Here is a 22996-nt window from a genome sequence, read left to right on the forward strand (position 1 = left end):
AGGTATCGCTGCAATCGTTAGAGCAATAATTCTAGCCCTGGACCTCCTCTAACTCAAAACATGCAACCTATAGAATTTTTTAAGCGTCGCATATGGAGATTTTTAAAAGAAAGTTTGACGCCATTCCACAAGCAGGCAGTTTTGAAGCGTGACATGTTGGGTATCAATTTTATCGGCGTAAGATTATCTTCTTTCACAATATTCAAAAAAGGTGTGACAAAAATTATTGCAATGACCACAATTTTATTCTCTAGTGTGTTAGAAAAAAAATGTATAATGTTAGGGGGTGCCAAGTAATTTTCTAGCAAAAAAAAATAAAAAAATAAAAACTTGTAGTAATCTCCAGTGATAGGGCTGACAACCCATTTTGTTACAGAAAGGAGCTGTGTCGGTCGGTAAATACAAGAGAAAACTTGTTTTTAACTTGTGAACACCGAGTCTGAAAAAGAGGCCTGGTCTTTAAGTGGTTAATTATAAATAGTAAAGTCCCAAGTGCATATTAAGTGCTCAGATGTCCATTATAAATAAACTTCCAGATTAATGTGAACTGCAATGGATCCTTGTGATGGTGCTCCAAACTTCCTCACCTCAAGGTGTGTGACCGCACACTTAAGTTTGGTCAAAGCACACAGTTGAACCACCCTCGGGCACTATGTTAGTAGACTTTGCAGGCTACTTGCCGCTCAGAGATTGTATGTGCACATAAGAAAAAAACAATCTGGATGGTGTTTTAGCATTGAAAACCACATTTTATTTAAAAATCCCTTTACACGGGTACTCTTAAAGGTGCTTGTAGTGCACCAATCTATTTTCAGCAAAAACTTTAATATCCTAGTAAAAAAGTCATAGGTCTGTTTGTATAGGCACGGTGGGTAGCTGAAACGCTCTTGCTTCTGATTGCAATCCCCCTTAGGAAGACATACGATGTCCCAACTCCAACACCTGTGTTTACACGAGACAGGACAGCTTGGGCAGAAGCGTTTGAACTACCTGCTGTGCCTATATAAATGGACATACGGCTTTTACTGGGATATAAGTTTTTGCTGGAAATAGGTTGTTTATTTTTCATGGCATCATCAGCACATTAGCACAGTATTTGCATGTATGTTTTTTGTTAACATATCAGTGCTGCACTTTGCATTTTCTGACAGAAAAGGGGAACTTACATTCCGTGATTCATGGGAGTAGCTAGATGTACTTTATAGGGATGTGCCGATACCAAGCATTTACGCACGTAATCGATACTTGCCCAAATGCTCCTGATTCTTTGCGGTGCAACTTGCAACAAACTGAATGGCGCAAATCATACTGCAAGGAATCACAGTCCAAAACCCATGCGATTCCCCCCCACCTGTGCATGTTTGTGTATAGAAAGGGATTAAAGTGTCATCTAGTGGGCAGTTTAAAAAAACGTTAGCACTCACAGTACGTATCTGGCAAAAAGATCTTTGAAATGATGCAAATGGCACCGCAAACTCAGTATAGGTACTTAAATGAAAGCATTGAGCATTTTGTAGAGCTTGAAGCCCAAAAGTACTCAAGAAGCAAAAAAACTACTGTTTTCAATAGCCCTTGTTCGCATCTGAGCATATGGTTGCATGTTGCAAAAGGCCTGCTGCTCAAAAAAAATAAAAAAAAGTAAACAAGCTACTTTTTAGGCAGAACTAGTCATTTTTGTCACCACAGACTAATGAAAACACCTGAAAAAAAAAAGTGAGATGAGCATATTGTTGTACATTTTCTGCTCAAACAGCAGCTCTCCACTCCTTTTAGTTGAAAAATGCCTGACAAAAACAAAATTCTTCTACAAAAAAAAAAAAAAAAAACTCAAACGCTTGAAAACGTGGCCTCAAACATTAGAATGGAGTTTCATCTTTCACTTTTATATATTTTTGGAAAAATAAAATAATTTTTATGTCATATTTTGCAGTTTTTGCTTCACTACCAACATTTTTCAAATCCGAATTACCAGCATACAGGTCTGCTAAGTTAGAAAAAAAAAGGAGATTACACAAGCATAGTAAATAAATGAGATCAGAGTTGGATCTGACAGTCATCAAAGACATCAGACTTTGTAGTTATCCTCATTTCTCATATTTGCTCATTTACGGTTATAGCTTTACCACCAAACACTTTCATACCTATTAAACCAACTTTAATGCCTTCATCAGGTGATGGACAGAAGCGATGTAGGTAGCGCAATAATGAATCTCCTCCATAGCACACAGTCCCTTTGGAAATATCAACAATGCTAGATGTTGCCTTTGAACCATTACTTGGCTTTAAGATAAAAAGAGAAGAAAAAAAAAAAATCATTGCTTTATTGAAACGCTCATGTTAACAAGGTGGCTACTTAGACCAAAAAAGCACCATGACTATTGCAATCATTAAAGCTGATCTAAACTTTCACTGTCCCTCTTTAAAGTGGATGTAAACCTGATTCATTAAATTTGAGCTGGGCACAAATATCTTTAGTGTTTTCTTATCTCTCTCCAAAGCACTGTGTCCTGTGTGCTTCTTCTGTTCAGTAGCCTGATGATGTCTGACAAGTTCTCAGAGAAGGAATCTTGAAGTTTGTGTTGTGAGAGGTTGCTATAAATAGATTAGCAGAGTGCTGAACTATTCACAGTACAGCTCTGTACATTACTTCCTTCCTTTGCTAATATGGAGTGTGTGTGGGGGGGGGGGGTGCCCAGACTTCACTACCAGTGAACAGGAAGAGAAAATTTGTAACACAATGTGCATTTTCTAAAGAATATGTAATGATGAAGACAGCAGATATACATGTAAATCTTATGTAGGGAGATTTGATTCATCTCTGTATATCTAAGGCTGTTCACTGGGTATATGCAAGAGTTTACATCCACTAATAGTTCAATTGGGCCAAGCTGGCCTAAATTAAACTATTTACTGCACTAACAGGTGCGCTTGCTGGGCACATTGTGTTAACTGCATGTAGCATACAACAGACAGTTTGTTGCAGAAGCAAGATGGGTACTTGTCCCACTCCCAGAACAGAGCTGAGTTGAGCTCAGCCATTCAAGGGAAGCTTTGTATTCTATGAACGAATACAAAGCTTCTCCTCTGATTGGCTGAGGTGGAGGTGGGTGGATGACGTCACAATCTCCACTCTACAAAATATATTTTGTTATCAATGCTAGATACCTAAGCTAATGACTTGCATGTATTTTATTTTGAGTCACAGGTCCAGAACATGCACAATGTAAAATTTCAACACCTGTTCTGAGTCAGTGAATCAAGATCGCACATATGACAAATAATCAGTATGGGAACTTTTTTCTTGAATCGCAACTTATCTAGGTGGATGAAGCATTGGTTCGATGACGCATGTGTCCCCTGCCGGGTTCAAGAACCGAGAAATCAAACCTTCCCGATCACTCTGTTCTTAGGGCTCCCTGAGTAGAGCTGTTGACTGTCAGCCACCGCTGTCTGCTTTGCACCCCCTCCCGCTCCTCACTGAGGGCTGTGGAGGGAGTGGGAAGCCCAGGCTCTCGCTGAGAGGCTGAGCCGGGTGCCTGCCCAAGCATGTGGACAGATCTCAAAAATATGGTCGAAATCTTTCCTGCAGCCCGCTCTCTGCTGAACACTGGTCCCCCCCCCCTTTTTTTTTTACTTTCCCGTTTAAAAAAGAAAATACTGGCTCAAACTAAGTTTTTAAAAAAATATATAGCATAGGGCACTCTCAAAGCGAGTAATACAATCATTGACATTTTGAGGTTAATGGATAAGACCATTTTAGTTTCTAAGAGATCTAGCGATGAATGGACAGGTTCAGATGACATGTGTTGATCTCAGAGTTGGATCTTGTGCTCATCAAAGATATCAGATCAGACAACTCATCATACACAGCACACATACACTGAGCTCTTAGTAAAAGATTTAAATTTTCCTGAAGCAGTTAACCCGTTTTAATTTTTTAATTACAGTACCACTACTGACAATAAATTACTTACCAGGTTTTTTTCTCGCACTTGTGTAGAACATTTGAAGGCAATGGTCGGAATTTCCTTGTTCAGAAAATTTAGCCACTTCTCAATATTGTCTTTGGGAACGAGATCTAGAGAAAAACAGCTTGAACTGTATAAAGTTTATACAAAGCTTTAGCGAATCTGGGCGTGGGGGTAACAGCATTCCCCAATACAGGAAAGGTCTACAAAACAACATTTCTGTATCATAATCTTAGTCTACAGAATACAAGATCAGCGTTGGATCTGACAGTCTTCATGGTTTGCTCAGACTGCGTGACATTCTCCTCATTTCTTGTTTCTGAAAGTCAGAACACTATAGGGCCGATTCATTAAAACTTTTCCCCCATAAAAACCAACAGTGAAACCTAAAAATGGTTGCTAGTGGTAACTTAACTTAGGAAATCTCTTTTCATCCAGTTTTAATGAATCAGCCCAACAATTGATTTTTTCCAAGACAAGGTTCCCAAATTCAAGTTACCAATTTTATTGAGGACAAGCAGCAATTTCTTCTTTGTAGACTGAAGAACCAATTGCTCTGCTTGCAGACACCGGCTACCCAGAGGATCTCTAGCATCCAACACTTCCAGGACAACATCCGATGCTTCAATCACCTGCATTGGAATTAGGACATAAATAAAATATATATGCTTGCATATGAGATAGATCCAATGCTTGATTTCTGCTACCCTTTAGTACCTTTTTCTGTAGATAATATATGTAAGTTCTTAGCTCTGCTTCAACCATGTAGGGTTGCCCAATTATTTTCAAAGGCAGTAAAATATTTGTTTTGAATGGACATGTACATTAGATTTCACGTTTTTCACCACCTTGGTAGACCGTCCCCTTGAAGCCCTAAAGGCTTTGGAATTAGCAATGATATCAGGCTCACCCTTCTAGACTACATAGAAATGTTGTTTACTGCAGGGTACATGACAGTTGTGTGTATATTTACACTGCTGATCTACAAAATGACCCACTTCAGCCCCAGTAGGATTTACCCCCCCTTTCTGACCAGGCAATTTTTAGCGATACAGCATTGCATTGCTGTACCCATATAAAATTGTCTTTTTCCCCACAAATAGAGCTTTCTTTTGGTGGTATTTGGTCACCTCCGTGGTTTTTTATTTTTTGCGCTACAACCAAAAAACAATTTAAAAAAAATAAAATAAATCCACAATATTTTTTTTCTGCTATAAAACCCTTTTTTTTAAAAAAAATCCCAATAAGCACATATTGATTGGTTTGCGCAAAAGTTATAGCGTCTACAAAATAGGTAATAGATTTAGGGCATTTTTATTTTTTTTATCAGTGATGGCGGTTATTTTAGCAGGCCTGCGACACTAATGCAAGCAGATCGGACACTTAAATCACATTTGACACTTTTTTGGGAACCAGTGTTAAGTGTGTGTTTACTAAGTGCGGGGGGGAGATTTGTGGTGGGCTGCCTGGGACAATACTCAAACCAGTCTTCCTGCATAGCAGAAAGATAGGATCTGTGCGTCATCCCCTGTCAGAACAGATCTGCCTTGTTTACTATGGCAGATCCTATTCTGTCACTGCGAGTAATGAGCACAGGTGGCCATAGTGTCCACCGGACCTCATCATGCACAGCAAAACTGAGCCCTTATTAACCAATTCACCTCTATTTACTAGAATTTACCAGAATGGCACTCCTGCGTGAAACCCCATATGGCGTTCCCTTTATGAGCCACCAGAGGGAGTGCGCCCACTGCACAGGGGGGAACCCCATCACCGTCGGCCATGTGACCCAGCGCAGGGATTTGTGTGTGGAAAAACACAAATCCCTGTGCTGTCAGGGCAGAGGAGACATGTCGTTTGTTCCTACAAAGTAGGAACGATATATGTCTCCTTTACCTACTCAGTCCTATCCCTATACAGTTAGAACACACATTTAACCCCTTGATCGCTTCCTAGTGAACCCCTTTCCCTGCCAGTGACATTTACATATTAATACATATTGGCCTAAACTGATGAATTTTTACAATTGGGGATTTTTATTAAAGTAAAAAAATTTTTTTTGTGTTTTTTTTTTTTTTTTTTTTTTTTTTTTTAATTGTCACTTTTTTTGCTTACAGCGCAAAAAATAACAACAACATAGGTGATTAAATACCAAAAGAAAGTGCTATTTGTTGGAAGAAAAAAAAAAAAAGGACACAAATTTTGTTTGGGTACAGCGTCGCATGACCGTGAAATTGTCAAAGCGGCGCAGTGTCAAGTTGTAAAAAGTGCTCTGGTCAGGAAGGGGGTTAAAACTGAGGCTGAAGTGGTTAAAATATTTACATTTAACCATATAACATCTTGAAGTCCAGTGACGTATGGGTATGTAGCTGGTCAGCAAGCGGTTAAAGGCTAAATTCACCGTCAACAAGAATAAATGCACATATTTTGCAGGGGCAAAAAAAAAAAAATGCACATTTTTTCCAGCTGGAGTCTCCAAAGCATTACATCTGCAATCAGTGGATCGTGGGTGCAATGTCAGGGTTCTGCAAAGTATTTCTCCAGCTCTCTGCCCTTTAAGAACAGAGTCCATCGGCGGTGAATGAGAGGCTCAGGGGGCCTCCCAGGAATGCTTAGCAAAATGTTACACCCTAAATACAGGTGTAACATGTTGCGAAAGGAGTTGCCTTTACACTAACCTAATGTACAAATAAAGTAGTTACCTAAAAAAGGAACACTAACTAGCAGAAACTGCATACAAAAAACTGTTATAAATTTACCACCATAGATTACTATACAATTCCAGCACCTTTTTTGGCATATTTAAATTCAAACTGTCACACATTGTGAAACACTCGCCATGTCTGAACTTACCTTATTCACCTCTATGCAAAAAGATTTAACAGAATTTCTAGCCACTGGCTTTTTTGGTTTTGTAGCTTTTTCAGTTTCCTTAAAAAAATAAAAAATATAGCAGCTTTTATAAAGCAATTTTTAAACTTAGAAAAATGTCAAGAGATTGAAGTACTAAAGCAGAACAATTTTTCACATCCAACTGATTAAGAGCATCTATATCACTTCATGAAAACAGCCCACAACCTATGAAATCGTAGAATCTATATATTAAACATTACAGAGAAAAAAGGTGGCAAATATGATGACGCACAGCCATCAGGTAAAAAATATTTATGCCATTGCAGGCCTTTTTCTGAAAGCTCTAGTTTGCTAGCTGCCTCTAGCTTTAATATTTGACTCACCAAACTGGAACAAGCATACAGCACGATTGTTAGAATAGTGAAAGTTCCTCCCCCTGTCTGACCCTCTCCCTTGTCCCCTCCCTCTCCCGTCTCCGTAGGTCTCCCTTTCCCCTTTGAACCACTCTTCTTTACTGGCCTGCCTTCTGGGCCCTTCAGGGATGCCTTGGTAAAATGCCTATACATTACTCAAAAAAGTTTGAAACATATACAAGGTCATACAGAGAATTTGTTCTCCAGGAGAAAAACCCCATTGCAAGGCAATGCCTATATAGAGGCAACATGTATTTCTTGCATTGCATTATATCAGCCTACTTCAACCAGGATGCCAGAAGTTCTTCCAAGGTGCTTTGGCAAAATGCCTAAAAAAACTTCGACAAACCATTGGGAGGATCAAACCTCCTGTTACACAAAGCCACAGGTTTTATTGTGCAGCATTACAACCTGGGCACCGTGGAGGTCAGCTACCAATGTCCTAACAAATTACATTATACGTTAACCCTTTAAAGTCCACTTTTTCAATGAGTTAGCATAACTCAAAATGTGTGCTGCCAAACGGTGGAGCAGAACATTAAAAGGGTTAATAAGGTGGATGTTGAGTGCCTGAGGACTTCCTTGTTTTCCCTTGTCCATCAGCACTAGTGAAGGAGAGAAACTGAGGGGATAAAGAAATGCTGGATTACTAGTCAGTAACAGTGTGCATTGTAGAAATAAGTCACCTCTAACGTTGGGTGTCCTACGTGTGTGGATGATGCTGCAATATGTAAAAATATTAGTTTACTTGTTCTACATTTTAGAATGGGGTGCCTCAGGATAGACATTTACAGGGTGCTGCAAATGAAAATAGGTTAAGAAACATGGCTCTAGACCAGTGTTGGAAGGCTGGATGGATAGGGATGTGTAGATAGGCATCCCTCAAATCCTAAGTGGCCATGAAACAGTTTGGGTAAAGCAGGTTTTTGATAGAGAGCACGTCCCCATACAAAAGTGCTTGTACCTGATAATGCCCTGATCCAATAGGGGAACTGGGATCAGGACCTTTTGATCTAACGAGACCCATGGCCCTCACTTTTACCTGATCTTGGGAAGGTGAACAATAATCGCTCTGGTGGCTGGCAAGAAAATTACAGTCTGTGCCCATTGGTCACTAGGTCCATAATGGACTTGAGGTGACTGCTGCCCACTGTAAGAGAAAAGCCCTCAATCTTCCTCTCCCTGGGAGACACGAGTCAGTGTGGCTTGGCGGGTTGTTGAAGGTTAAACAAGATGCCCCCTCTACCTCTGCCAATGTTTTTTGGGCCTATTGTCCCTTCCTCTAGAACTTGCGGCCTACTTTGGCCATGAAAAAAAAAACTGGTTGGCTTTTTCTTATTCTCTGGAAAGGCCTTTTTTTTTTTATCGACCGTACGTTCCAGCACCTCTTGCAGACCTGGGGCAAAAAGATGATCGCCCGTTAAGGGAAGACCACATAGACACAATTTTTGAGGCAGCGTAACCTGACCAGGTTTTAAGCAATAGGCTTCTTCTGGCCGAATTCACTAAGGCCAAGGTCCTAGCTGTCATTCTTACTGCTGAAGAGTCAGCCAAAAACCCCACAAAAGAGCAGAGGGAAAGTTCAGAATCTTCTCTAGAGGTACCTGCCAACAAGTGTGTTTGTATTTGTGTTAAACAAACTGCTACATTTCTGGCTACACAAGTGGAGGCCAGAGCTGGTTTAAGATTCCCAGGCTGTGAAGATGGCAAAGGGCGAGAGAAAAAAAGAAGGCAAAATAATGTTCCGATTTAAATGAAAGGCTGACACCACTTTTTTTTTTTTTTTTTTTTTTTTTTTTTTTTTTAGGTTTCAAAAATTTTATTGAACCAAAAACTGCAGGTACAGCACAGATAACATAAAAAAAATCAAGGTAAATAATGCCATATCAAAGCCAATACACTTAACATGACAAAAGGGTAATGTTACACAACAAATTATGAAGAGAGAAGCGAGAAACGAGAGGCAGAGAGGTGACAGGCGCAAGACCATGATACCTTAGCAAAGAAGGAATAACTGGCGGGGAGAGACTGCCTCATATCTCTCCCCCTCAGAGTATCTAAAGAGAGTTCGAGAAAAGTGGAGGATGAGCTGAGAAAAGGGTGATTATGGCGTTAAAGAGGGTAGAAGACGAGAAATACTTAAATACTGTAGGCAAACACACCGCAGAGGACTCGGATCCAGGACCTATGGGGGTCAGATGGACTATCCCCCCATCTATCCGTCCGAGGACAATGGTATATGGGCACAAGAAAGACTGTTACGATCAATGGTGCAATTGAGCTCTGGGATCTAGTAACCAGTACTGCCAAGTTGCATAGAATTTACTCAATTTCATATGTGCTTTCGCAAACATGAATTCCATCAACAGATGGTTGTTTAATATTAAAATTACATCTGGGACAGAGGGCGAGCAAGATTGTTTCCAACGACGGGAAATAGCGAGTCTAGCCGCTATGAGGATGTGAGTGATTATGGTATGAAATTTTGAAGGCCAGGATGCAAGATCAAGACCAAAGAGAGCCGTCTGCGGTGTCAGTCTGCAAGTGACATTCGTTATGCTCTGGATGAAGGAGGAAATTCCGGCCCAGAAGGTAGTTATGAGCGGGCATTCCCACCAAATATGGTAAATATGTCCGTTTTGGTTACACTCTCGCCAACACTTTCCAGACATGGACGGGAAAAACCTTACTAATTTAGACGGAGTGTAATACCATTTGTATAGGATTTTCATCACAGTCTCCCAGTGTGACACATTTCTGGATACAATAGCTGGAAAACGGATTGCCCGGTACCAGGTTGCTGGGGAGACTTGTATTTGTAGAATTCGCTCCCATGAGACAATCGCTGGAGTAGCTCGTTCCGGGCTGGGCTTTGTCAAAAGACCATAGAAGTATGAAATACCCCTAAAGTTGTTGATCGTTGAAGTAAATGCTTGTATTATGTCTTTAGTCAAAGAGCAGCTCGACATATGTACAGAGGAAAGAGCATGGCGGATCCGGAGGTAGATGTAGAAGTCTTTACTAGGGATGTTAAAGGTTTTAGAAAGTTGAGCGAAGGACTTAATATGACCATTTTTAAATAAGTCTCCGAGGGTTTTAATGCCTTTTGAGGCCCAGCTAAAAAGCGATAAGTCCTGGGACATGAGTGAAATGGAGGCGAGTGGTAGCCGATATAAAGCTTGTATATGTAGCCCGCCCGCAGATTGTACAATTGCTTTCCAGTTGTTTGTGAGGGCTTTGACTGTTGGTAATAGAGAATGTGTGGGGTGTAAACCCATCCAGATGGCTGCGAGTAGATGTGATGGAGGAGACACCATATCAGCGGATACAATTGAAGTCCATGGCAGAGAGGATGTTGGATCCCAAAGTTTCCTGGTTTGGTCTAAAACAGTGGCTTTGTAGTAAGCCTTGAGGTCCGGAACTCCCATCCCAGCATATTTAGTCGGGATGCACAACAACGAGGACCTGATACGTGATTTATGGGCCGCCCATATAAACTTGTTAATAATTCTTTGTAGTCCAGCAATATCAGGTTTCAAAATAGGTAAAGGCAAAGTTCTAAACATATAAAGAATGTGAGGTAACAAAAACATTTTAGCCAATGCAATTCTTCCTGCCCAGGAGGCTTTAATTGAGAGGAGTGAAGTGGCAGTCTCCTGAATTTTCTGGGTCAGAATAGCCAAATTGGTACGTAGCAACAAGGATGCTGGGGAAGTCAAGCGGATGCCCAGATAAGAGACAGAGGAGTTGGGAGCCCAGGAGAAAGGAGAAATGGACGATATACTTGTTTTAAGATGGGTGGGGAGGGATACGCCTAGCATCGCCGATTTGGAATGGTTCAGCTTATACAAAGAGACTTGACTAAAACTTTGTAAAATATCACAAAGCGGGGGGAGAGAATGAACTGGGTCAGTGAGCCAGATGATTACGTCATCTGCATATAAACTGATTTTGTGGCTACATTGGTTGATTTCCAAACCTTTGATGTCCGGGTGTGATCTAATAGCTTGCGCTAGCGGTTCTATCATTAATGCAAATATTAAAGGTGAAAGAGGGCACCCTTGACGTGTCCCATTTGTAATCATAAAGGGAGACGAAAGTAGACCCGAATTCAGAACCCTAGCACTAGGGGTGGAATATAGTCCTAGTATGGCTTGGAGAAATTTGCCCGTGATGCCGAATTTTTGAAGGACCATTTTCAAATAGAGCCAGTTGACCCTATCAAATGCCTTCTCTGCGTCTAATGATATCAGCAGAGAAGGCATTTGATGATGCTCTGCCCAGTGAAGCATGTCAATTATTCTACGGGTTCCATCTGAGGTTTGTCTCAAGGGGATAAAACCCACCTGATCCGGGTGGATCAGGGTAGAAATAAAACTCGCCAGCCTAGCAGCTAGAAGCTTTGAGTAAAGTTTTGTGTCAGTATTTAACAAAGATATGGGCCGATAATTTACGGGGTCATGAGAAGGTTTGCCTACTTTATGAATAGTGGTGATAGTCGCCTCAAGGGATTCTGAGGGTATCTTCCCAGTTGCTAAAAAGTCATTAAGTATGGCACATAGGTGAGGTAACAATTGGTCTACATATGTTTTATAGTAGCTATTAGTGTACCCATCAGGCCCAGGAGCTTTGTGAAGGGGGAGACCCTTTATTGCGTCAGATATTTCTTGATGGGTAAAAGGCCGGGAGAGAAGTTCTAATTGTGCTGGGGAGAGTGAGGGAAGCTGCAGCGGATCTAGGAACCCAGATATATTCCCCTCCTCGGGACATGGCTCTGAAGGGGAACTGGAGAGATTATATAGCTTTGAATAGAAGAGACTAAATTCCTCGGCTATGTCTTTGGGATTGCTAACTTTCTGACCTTTCTGGTTTAACAAAAAGGGGATCCTATGTTGTGCGGCTCTTTTTTTATATTGCTGTGCCAGGTGTTTCCCCGCCTTATCACCTTGGCAATACCACGTAAGTCTCATCCTGCTTAAGTAAAATTCAAAATTTCTGTGAAGAAATGAGCTAAGGTCATTTCTTAGGGTACTAAGTTCTTTGGTAATTTGGGGGGAAGGGGCGTTTTTATTCGAAGTTTCAAGACCACGAATTTTCTGTAGGAAGGATTCAATCGTTGCCATCCTCCTTTTCTTCTCCTGTGCACCCAGCTTGAGGCATACTCCGCGGATTACCGCCTTGTGAGCATTCCAAAGGATAGTGGGACTAGACACAGAATCATAATTAGAGTCAAAAAATTGCGATATCTCGGATCGAATCAGCTCTCGAGTCTCCGGCGTACTAATGAGTGCAGAATTCAAACGCCAAAGTGTATGTCTGGCCACCAGTGGAGAGGTGGCGATAGTAATTGATACTGGGGCGTGGTCGGACCATGTTATGAGGCCCACCGTAGCGCGATTAATTTTCTGAAGCGCCGTTTTCGAGACTAAGAATAAATCGATCCGAGAGTAAGATCGTTGGGCATGCGAATAAAAGGAATAGTCCCTCTCGGCACCATGGAGGCACCTCCAAGGATCGTGGAGGTCCTCCTGTAAAGCTACACTAGAAATGGCTGTGGAGTGTCTACGCTTCGTATTAGAGGTGTCCAGCTGATTGTCAAGAACATCATTAAAGTCACCACATATCACTAGGTGTTCCTTGGGGTATGGCTGAAGTTTGCTCAGTATGGATCTATAGAAATCTTTTTGGCCCGTATTGGGGGCATAAAGATTGACCAAGACCAGGGGTTGGTTGTTACAAACGGCTGATAGGATTAAGTATCTACCCGCTGTATCTTGTTCAATGTGTTTGAGGGAGAATGATATGGATGAGCGTACAGCAATCATCACACCCTTCGTTTTCTTGTCTGAGCGGGCATGGAAGTAATGGGAGAATAGCCTGTGAGAGCATTTTGGGGAGTTAAGCTCAGAGAAATGCGTTTCCTGGACGCATAAAATATCTGCCTTTTGGGCTAATGCCTCTCGCCACAACAGGGATCTTTTAAAGGGGCTGTTAAGGCCCTTAGCGTTTAGTGAAACTATTGTGATCGACATGTCCCCCGAATAGTAGGCCTGCTATAACTCTTACTGCAATACCGAGAGAGACTATCCGCACTGTAAGGATGAGTAATGACAGGAGGAAACTAGAACAATATGCAATGGTTAGAGTAGGTTAGTTTATATACTTCGTAGTCGCTAAGAGGGATGACCAAGTCAGGCAGTCCACAAATGAGACTGAGCGTCCCGACTAAGCCCCTATAGCGTACTATGCGGACACAAAAGAATAAGAAAGGAAGGTAAAAATCAAAATAAAAGAAATCGCTATAGTAATAACAGGAGCAACAGAACAAAACGGAGAAATCTAAAAAAAGACCAGTTGTAAGGTAGTGTATTAGCAACTACCAGGCCAATTGTTGAAACAGGTAAATCAAACCAGTGGATGTGCATAGCACATCAAAAGGAAATGAGGAGTGTGGAAGGGGTATCACAACCGCTTCCCCTCCCCCACAGCAACACTGTATATAAATGGTATAACACATTAAACGTTAAACATAGGCAGCAAAATATAACCGTAGCTGCTGAACATACTTATTACCGCAAGGGCTCCGGCCAGATCAAATTAAGTGAGAGCGTGAGAGTCCCAGGGTGTAGCCATTCTTGACGGTGGTCTCGTACCGGGTGTATTAGGCGGCGGTGCTTGGGGGGTCATACCCCAGTTATGTAGTTGCTTAAGGCCTTCCTTTGGGGACAGGATGGCGACATGTTGGTTCCTGTATGACACCAGGAGCTTGGTGGGGTGACCCCATTTGTAGGCCACTTTTTGTTCAGTCAGGACGGATGTAACTGGGGCGAACGCTCTGCGAGCTTGAGCCGTAGTTGCCGAGATGTCGTTAAACAGTTGCACTTTGGAAAAGGGCTCAGGCAGGGTGCGCAAGGCTCTCGCAGCACGCATAATATCTTCCTTAGCATGAAAGAAGTGCACTCTCGCTAAAATGTCTCTGGGCACTGAGGATGGGAGGTGTTGTGGCTTATGCAGCCTGTGCGCCCGATCTATCAGTAAATCTTGTGTCGTCAGAGATGGAACAAGTTTGCGAAATAACTGGTGCAGGTATGGAATTATATCTGGAGTTGCTAAGGATTCGGACACTCCCCTGATCTTGATATTATTCCTGCGTGAGCGATCTTCGAGGTCTGCGATTTTTAATCGCATTTGGGAAATCGCTGCGGCCTGCTCATCCTGTAAATCAACCATCCTATTATGCGCAATAGTGGCTTCAGACAAGTGTAGTTCAATGTGCTCAGTGCGGCGTTCTAACACATTAACTGTATCCTGGATTTGATTAACAGATATTTTAAGCTCTCTGTGTAATTCAGCTTGAAGAGACATTAGCATCGCTTTCATGCTGTGTTCTGAGGCTGGATTATCAGTGGAAGGAAACTCAGCAAGAGACTGTGACTGTGCCTGGGGTTGCGGTAGAGAGGAACTACAAGTCCCAGCGCTGTGTTGCTTCTTAGAGGGAGGCTGTTTGTCAGGAGAGGGAGCAGGGAAGTCAGCAAGCCTCTTACCTCTATCCCCCGGCGACACGCTGTGGTTGTCTAGCTGATCCATATCCTCCAGGAGCTCAGGGCCGTCGGATGATTCGTTCGCCTGTACTAGCGGCGGGGTCCCAGGTCTCCTGCACTCGGCGCGGTCAGCGCGGTCGGCGCCATCTTGGCTTCTAGGCCTTGGAGGCTTCATGTAGAAGTCTAGAAGCCTACGGGGTCCTTTGAGCTTGGATTTCTTGCGGGACATACTCCGCTGTATGACCCGCAGCTGTGCCCTCCGTTCCGGAGGATTTGCAAATGCAGCAGGCTGCCTATGCCGCTGAACTAGGCTGTGGAGGAGCGGAGCAGACTCTTCAGGCGGCCATCCTCAGCAGCGGCCAGACCACGCCCCGGCTGACACCACTTTTAACCCCCTCCCCATGCATCTATACTTAGAGGTTTGGCTGAAGGTCCATTTGAACACAATCCCACTGCTGTATTAGAGAAATAATTCTCTCTGCATGGCTCTGAGTGTAATGTTTAAATATATACCATGTCTCTTTAACCTCCTGTGAATTTCACAATTTGCAACAGATCAACAAGAAATTATACAAGGCAGTTCTGACAATTTCCTAAAAACAATCCAAGTGACACCTTACATCAAGCAATTTCCAAGCCTTATGCCCTGTACACACAATCGGACTTTCCGATAACAAAACCGTGGATTTTTGTTCGAAGGATGTTGGCTCCAACTTGTTTTGCATACACACGGTCACACAAATAATGGCCAACAATTATAAAACGTAGTGATGTACGTGATATCTCCATTACAAAACGCTAGTTATATCTCCGGTCTGACAGACTTGTGTACACGCGATCGGAAGGTCCCGACAAACATTTGTCGACTGAAAATTTGAGAATCTGCTAGCCAACATTTGTTGGAGGAAAGTCTGACAAATGTTCGATGGAGCATACACACATTCGGACTTTCCACCAACAAGCTCACACCCAACATTTGTTGGCGAAAAATCCAATCGTGTGTATGGGGCATTACGATTGTTAAAAGTAGAATTATAATTTATAGGATACCTTTTTGTCCTTCGGTTTAGCTTCTTTTTTTTCTTTTTTGTCTTTTTCTAGTTTTCTTTTCTTTGCCACTTCGTTCTGTCTTTCAAGTTTCTGGGCCTTCTTCAAATCTTCCCTCTTGAAGGACAAAGACAAAAGGTTACAAACAGGTACTCATCAATTTATCAAAAACGATAGAAAAGACAGCATGATCTGACATTACCATCTGTTTTCTGAGCTCTGCTTCACGCAAAATGTCTTCCTTGAAGGGGGCATCATTGGGAATGCTGATGTCTTTCTTCGTCTTTTTGTGGCCAGCTTTCTTGGCTTCTTTTTTTACTTTCCGGTTGTGTTCTCTGACCTTTCAATAAATATATTTTAACATAAATTATGAGAGTAAAGAAAAAGGGAAATTAAAATAGAGGTTTCACCAACTATACTTCTACCAATCATATCTACTGAAAATCCCATAAGAATAAAAGTTCTTTGGCTACACTGTTGAGACTTGCTAAATATGGGAGGTAACTGCTCAACATTGTTGGTATTAAGATGGAAGCACTCGATCCCAGAAATATAACATCGCTATCCAAAATGATGGCCTTATTAACCAGTTTTTAAAGGAAAAAATATTCTTGCCAAACAGAAGCTTTCAGGCAATTTCAATAAAGAAAAATGACTAGAAGGAACAAGGCAATCTACCTCCAACTGTTTCCACCAAAACTGAGAATGGTTTAAAAGGGTTTGTGGTGGGTTGCCTGATCCATTTGGTCAGAACTGCGATAAAACAATTGTTGAAACTGCCTACAAATTGACAATTTAAAGGCCAGCATTTTTTTCAGTGCCCAGAGCAACCTTTACAGCTCTTTCTTCATTCAGTCACATTGTACTGAAAGAAACCAACCAACTATTCAAAAAGGTGAGCAACAGTTCTTCCAACAGATAAAGGCAAAGATGGCCAACAGTAGCCTTGAGAGATACAAAAATTGAATTGAGAACTTGCCGACTTGTTAAAGTGAAACCCCAGGAATATTTTTTTATCATACTTACCTGTAAAATCCTTTTCTTTGTGTACATTATGGGACACAGAGTTAGGATAATATTACCTACTGGGTTATTCGCCATCTCTAGGTGAATGGACACTGGTAGACAAAGTCTTAGACAGGAAGTGATACCCTATATAACCCCTCCCATACAGGAAGTACTTTAGTTTTGTAGCAAGCACTGAATCCTCAAAAAAGAGGGTAGGGATAAGTGTCCCATGATGTACTCAAAGAAAAGGATTTTACAGGTACCGTATGATGAAAATAATTATATTTTCTTTTTCACACATCATAGGACAAAGAGTTCATTACCTACTGGGACGTCCCAGAGTAAGAGCCTTGAGGGGGAGGGAGACACCCTGCCAAACACTAGCTATCAAACCTTATACGGCGGTCTGCAGTACACTGCGGCTGAAAGCCGAATCCTTGGCTGCTCGAACATCCACTTAATACAATTTTGTGAATGTATACACTGAAGACCAGGTAGCAGCCTTACAAATCTGAACAGATACCTGATGGCAAAAATCCCAGGAGGTTCCTATACCCCTGGCAGAATGAGTTCTCACCTTAAAGGGAGGAACTTTAGGTTTCAGACCATAGGCCCGAATGATAAATTGGGTCCTTTTGGTAAAACAAAAAAGGAGTCCGATCCTTGGATCTCCGCAGATCTAGACATAAACCTTGACTGCCTGGACAACGTCCAAGGAATGCAGTAGTCTCTCTTCCGCAAAACGAGGCCGAGAGAAAAACAAGGCGGCAAAATAACGTTCTGATTTAAATAAAAGGCTGACACCATTTTTGGCAAAATGGATGGAACCGGTCGTAACACGACCCTGTCGTGGTGAAGGATCAAGTATGGTTCCCTGCACGAAAGGGTGGCCAACGCCGACACCCTTCTAGCCGAGGTGATGGCCATCAGGAAAGCTAGCTTGAGTGACAGCAGGTCTAATAGAGTTTCCTTGATAGGCTCAAATAGTTGATTCTGTAACACGGACAGCACCAAGTTCAAGTCCCAAATTCATATAGGTGACCTAATGGGGGAGAAGCAAACAATTTGCCCCCTGCATAAAGGTTTCGGACCAGCGAATGGGAGGCTAAAGGACTTTGGAAGAATACTGACAGGGCCGAAATCTGACCACTGATTGTACTCAAAGCCAATTTGACTTCCACAGCTGACTGTAGAAAAGAGAATTCTCCCAATCAAGTATTTCCGAAGATGCCATTTTCTGGCTTCACACCAAGCAATACAAGCCTTCCAGATCTTATAATAGATCTTCCTAGTGACAGCTTTTCTAGCATTCACTAGGGTAGATGCCACGGTCCAACACCCTGGCTTCAATAGCCATGCCATCAAATCGGAGCAACGTGGAAGCGCCCATGGCCCATCTATTGTCAGTCTCACAATCTCTGGGAACCAGGGCCTTCTGGGCCAGGCTGGTGCCACCAGAATGACTGGAACCCCCTCTCTCCAAAGCCTGCACAACAAATGTGGAAAGAGAGGGAAAGCATAAACCAGGGAATACTGGCTCCATGAAACTACCAGAGCATCTGCTCCGATTGCCAGAGGATCCCTTGTCCAGGACACAAACTACTGTAGCTTGTTGTTGAACCTGAATACCAATGGGTCAACCTCTGACAATCCCCAACGCTGGCAAATTTCCTGGACTGGAACACCCCTGGGCGTAGGGACCATTCCCCTGGGCAGATCTGCTGGAGGCTGAGAATCTGCCTTCCAGTTCTCTACTCCCGATATAAATCGGCACATGTTCCTCTGCCCAAGCTAGTATGTGGTTCACCTCCTTCAGAGCTGAAGGGGCCCTGGTACCATCTTGGTGGTTTATATAGGCCACTGCAGTGGCATTGTCGGACTGAATCCCGATAGGGCTCTGATAGGGTTCTGATCCTGCAACCACCAGTTTAGGCTTAAGCGTGCAAGGAAATAAGAACATTAGATAGATGATCCAGGGCTTGTCCTCTCCTGTTCCAAGCCAACAAGATGTCTTGTTGTATAGGCCAGGAATGGAACTGGGCATAGGGCACTGCCTCAAATGACGACACCATCCTTCCTAGAAGAATCATGCCGATCCAAATGGAGGGTTGTCTGGTGCCCCTGATCTGATGTACCACTGATATTTCAGGGCACAGATCCTTACGGGTGACTTGGACCATACCTAGGATCAGACCTAAATACTTCAGACTGAGCTGGTCTCAAGGCTGACTTTTCGGTATTTATGACCCAGCCCAAGCTTTCCAAATTGTGTAGGTTATACTCTGTTCTAAAGCCTGCAATGAGTGATCTCTGAGCAGGAGGTCATCCAGATACTCGAGCACCAGATCCCTTGGGCCTTTAAGACCCAGTAATGGTGCTAGGAACTTTGTGAACATCTGGGGAGCTGTGGCAAGCCTGAAGGGCAGAGCCACAAACTGAAAATTACGTTCCTCTACTGCAAATCGCAGGAACCTCTGATGAGCCTGAAAGATAGGTATGTGTAAATATGCGTTCTCTATATCGATGGAGGCTAGAAAGTCTCCCATCTGGAATGAGGCTACAACCGAGTGAGGCTACAACCGAGTGAGGCTACAACCGAGTGAGGCTACAACCGAGTGAGGCTACAACCGAGTGAGGCTACAACCGAGTGAGGCTACAACCGAGTGAGGCTACAACCGAGTGAGGCTACAACCGAGTGAGGCTACAACCGAGTGAGGCTACAACCGAGTGAGGCTACAACCGAGTGAGGCTACAACCGAGTGAGGCTACAACCGAGTGAGGCTACAACCGAGTGAGGCTACAACCGAGTGGACAAACTACAGCCGAAAGGACTGGATTAGTAGATACTGGTTCAGGGATCTTAGATCCAAAATGGGCCTTGTGTCCCCCATTTGGTTTTTGAACCATAAACATGTTCGAATAAAAACCTGCGCCCCTTTCGGATACAGGAAACTGTATAATCCCTCCTTGATGCACTAAATTATGTAGTGCCTGAAACAGTAAGTTTATTTTTGGAGGATCCAAGGGAACGCTGCATCTTAGAAACCTCGGGGGGGGACCCCGTAACTCCTGCTTGTAACCAGGGGATATAGTTGGGGTGATCCACTTCTCCAAATGTCTGCAAAGTGAAGCAGCCTTCCCCCAACCCAATGGAGTGGGGGCTTCCCTGACAGGTTTAGAAGAATTTTGGACCCAGGGCTTTTTCTTGCCCGTGGCTCTAGCGGCCTGTTGGCTGCAGAACTGCATTGGCACCAAGACACCTGAGGAAGCAGTTGGAGGTTTTAAACAAGGGACGCCTGGTGCTTTTCTTCACAGGAAGTAGAGAACTCTTCCCTCTGGAAACTTTTTCATATATTTGTCCAAAATGATCAGTTAATGTTCCCTATGAAAGGGGAAACCTGCCAATAACTTTTTACAAAGAAGCCTGGCTGACCAGTTCTTAAGTCACAAAAGCCTGCACATATGTACAGACAAGAGAGCCAAACAAGAAACCTGCTGTATTGAATCCTTTAAGTCACCAACAGCAAAACACAGCGCTCAAGGAATATCTGTCTTATTTTCAGCCAGATCATCCTCCTGGTTAGGCCTGTCAGGCTGTCTGATCCTTTATGGACTGGCAGATATAAATTGCTGCACTAGCTGGCTGAATAGCTGAACTGGCCAAAGAAAATGAAGCCTTTAATAGCGATTCCAATTTCTTGTCAACAGGGTCTTTCAAGCCATAAGGCTTCACTACTGGTTTCCCTTACAAGCAATGGCGGCAGCAACACCACCCAAGCACTGATGGAAAAAAAAAAGTTTGGCTGGAGTGAAGACACTATTGGAATCCCGGGCAGGCAAGTGTCCTAATATTAACCCTTTCCCGCCGAGCGTACGCAGATGTGCGTACTCGGCTTTCGGGGGGTATACCGGGATGATGCCCGCACCTGCAGGCATCATCCCGGTACCGTTTTGTTCAGCGGGCGATTGGCTATCCAGGCATAACAACCGATGCAGCTAAAAGCTGCTCGGCTGTTATGCCGGAGGAGCGGGAGGGGACGTCCCCCCCTCCCACCGCTGTTACCGGTGCTCCCGCTCCATCGGGAGCACCGATTCGCTATCCGATGCCTCCGGCTGCTGGGGAGGAACTGGAACGAAGCCGTAATCTGCTTCGTTCCAGACTCCTCATAGTAAACACGGAAGCAACGTCATGACGTCACTTCCCATTTACTCGGCTGCCAATGGCGCCGGTTTTAAAAAAATATCCGGTATTCAGAATCGCCGTTTTCGGCGATCTGAATACACTGAAGTCTAAAGGAGGGGTGGGGGGTCTTTTAGACCCCCGATCCCTCCATAAAGAGTACCTGTCACCGCCTATTACTGTCACAAGGGATGTTTACATTCCTTGTGACAGCAATAAAAGTGATCAATTTTTTATTTTTTTTTTAAACAATTTAGTCATTTTAACCACTTGCCGACCGCCGCACGACGATGTACGTCGACAGAATGGCACGGGCAGGCATAAGGGCTTACATGTACGTCCTTGCCTGCCCGCGGGTCGGGGGCCCGATCGGGCCCCCGCCCGGTGCCTGCGGCGGTCGGTATTCGTTCGGGAGTGATCCCGGACGAGGGGACGGCCATTCATTCATGGCCACCCCCTCGCGATCGCTCCAGACGAATGAAAATGTCCGGTGACATCACTTCCTCTCCTGTAATGTAAACACAGGAGAGGAAGTGATGTATTCTCTCCTCCGTGTCGGTATTTTTCGTTCCGGCACCGAGGAGAGAGCATCGGTGAGTTGCACAAGCACTACACTACACAGTAGAACATGCCAGGCACACTCACACCCCCCCTTTACCCCCCGATCACCCCCCAATTACCCCTGCCCCCCCCAGTCACAGTGACACCAATGCATTTTTTTTTTTTTTTTTTTTTTTTGCATTGGTGTCATTTGTGACTGTAATAACTGTTAGGGCAGTTAGGGTTAGCCCCCTTTAGTTCTAATGTGCCCCCCTAACCCCCCAATAAAGGTTTAAGCCCGTGATCACCCCCCCTCGCCAGTGTCACTAAGGCTGGGTTCACATTGCAGCGGTTTATGAGAACGAATGTGATTCGCACCGCACTGCAGTGCAAATCACATCCGATCTCTGTGTGATTCGAGTTCAGCCATACAGATAGTATGGCTGAATTCGTGTCGCACCCGCCGCAAATTCGCACGGGACCCTTTTTTTGGCCCGCAGCAGAATCGGATCGCATGGGTGTTCACACCATGCGATCCGAGTTTGCAGATCGCACTGCGATATGCGAACTGATCTGGGGGTGTCATTAACATTTCACTGACACTCCCAGCAGTTCGCATAGGGCAGTGTGAACTGCCGCTGGGAGGCATGTGATGCGGGAACCCGCCGCAGATTCGTGGCGTTCCCGCATCGCTCCAGTGTGAACCCAGCCTAATAAGCGATCATTTTTCTGATCGCTGTATTAGTGTCACAGGTGACGCTAGTTAGGCAGGTAGGTATTTAGGTTCGCCGCAGCTTTTTATAGCGCCAGGGACCCCCATATACTACCGCATAAAGCCCCCTGATTTCCCCCTAGTTAACCCTTTCACCAGTGATCACCATATAACTGTTACAGGTGACGCTGGTTGGTTAGTTATTTTTTTATAGTTTCAGGGCACCCGCCATTTATTACCTAATAAAGGTTTAACCCCCTGATCACCCGGCGGGTGTCATTTGTGACTGTAATAACTGTTAGGGCAGTTAGGGTTAGCCCCCTTTAGTTCTAAGGTACCCCCCTAACCCCCCCAATAAAGGTTTAACCCCGTGATCACCCCCCATCGCCAGTGTCACTAAGGCTGGGTTCACATTGCAGCGGTTTATGAGCACGGATGCGATTCGCACCGCAATGCAGTGCAATCACATCCGATCTCTGTGCGATTCGAGTTCAGCCATACAGATAGTATGGCTGAATTCGTGTCGCACCCGCCGCAAACTCGCACGGGACCCTTTTTTTGGTCCGCAGCAGAATCGGATCGCATGGGTGTTCACACCATGCGATCCGAGTTTGCAGATCGCACTGCGATATGCGAACTGATCTGGGGGTGTCATTAACATTTCACTGACACTCCCAGCAGTTCGCATAGGGCAGTGTGAACTGCCGCCGGGAGGCATGCGATGCGGGAACCCG

General features: G+C 43.8%; 1 protein-coding gene and 2 non-coding genes across 3 annotated transcripts in view; all 3 read right to left on the reverse strand.

The window, feature by feature from the left end:
* The window catches only part of GNL3 (G protein nucleolar 3), a 42530-nt gene that overhangs the window by 15069 nt on the left and 4465 nt on the right, over positions 1-22996 (reverse strand). Inside the window, exons 3-8 of the mRNA XM_077452204.1 lie at positions 16025-16162; positions 15826-15939; positions 6822-6899; positions 4468-4600; positions 3975-4078; positions 2142-2280 (exon numbers count right to left, since the gene is read on the reverse strand). Of these exons, the coding sequence (XP_077308330.1) occupies positions 2142-2280; positions 3975-4078; positions 4468-4600; positions 6822-6899; positions 15826-15939; positions 16025-16162 (706 nt within the window). The remainder of the gene's footprint in view (positions 1-2141; positions 2281-3974; positions 4079-4467; positions 4601-6821; positions 6900-15825; positions 15940-16024; positions 16163-22996) is intronic.
* On the reverse strand, positions 2022-2093 carry LOC143928690 (small nucleolar RNA SNORD19). The gene has a single exon (XR_013262516.1). It is a non-coding gene; the product is annotated as a small nucleolar RNA SNORD19 (small nucleolar RNA).
* LOC143928691 (small nucleolar RNA SNORD19) lies at positions 4208-4283 on the reverse strand. The gene has a single exon (XR_013262517.1). It is a non-coding gene; the product is annotated as a small nucleolar RNA SNORD19 (small nucleolar RNA).

Source organism: Lithobates pipiens, unplaced genomic scaffold, assembly GCF_037356315.1.
Source record: "Lithobates pipiens isolate NorthernLeopardFrog02 unplaced genomic scaffold, aLitPip1_a1.2 Scaffold_23, whole genome shotgun sequence".
NCBI lineage: Eukaryota > Metazoa > Chordata > Amphibia > Anura > Ranidae > Lithobates > Lithobates pipiens.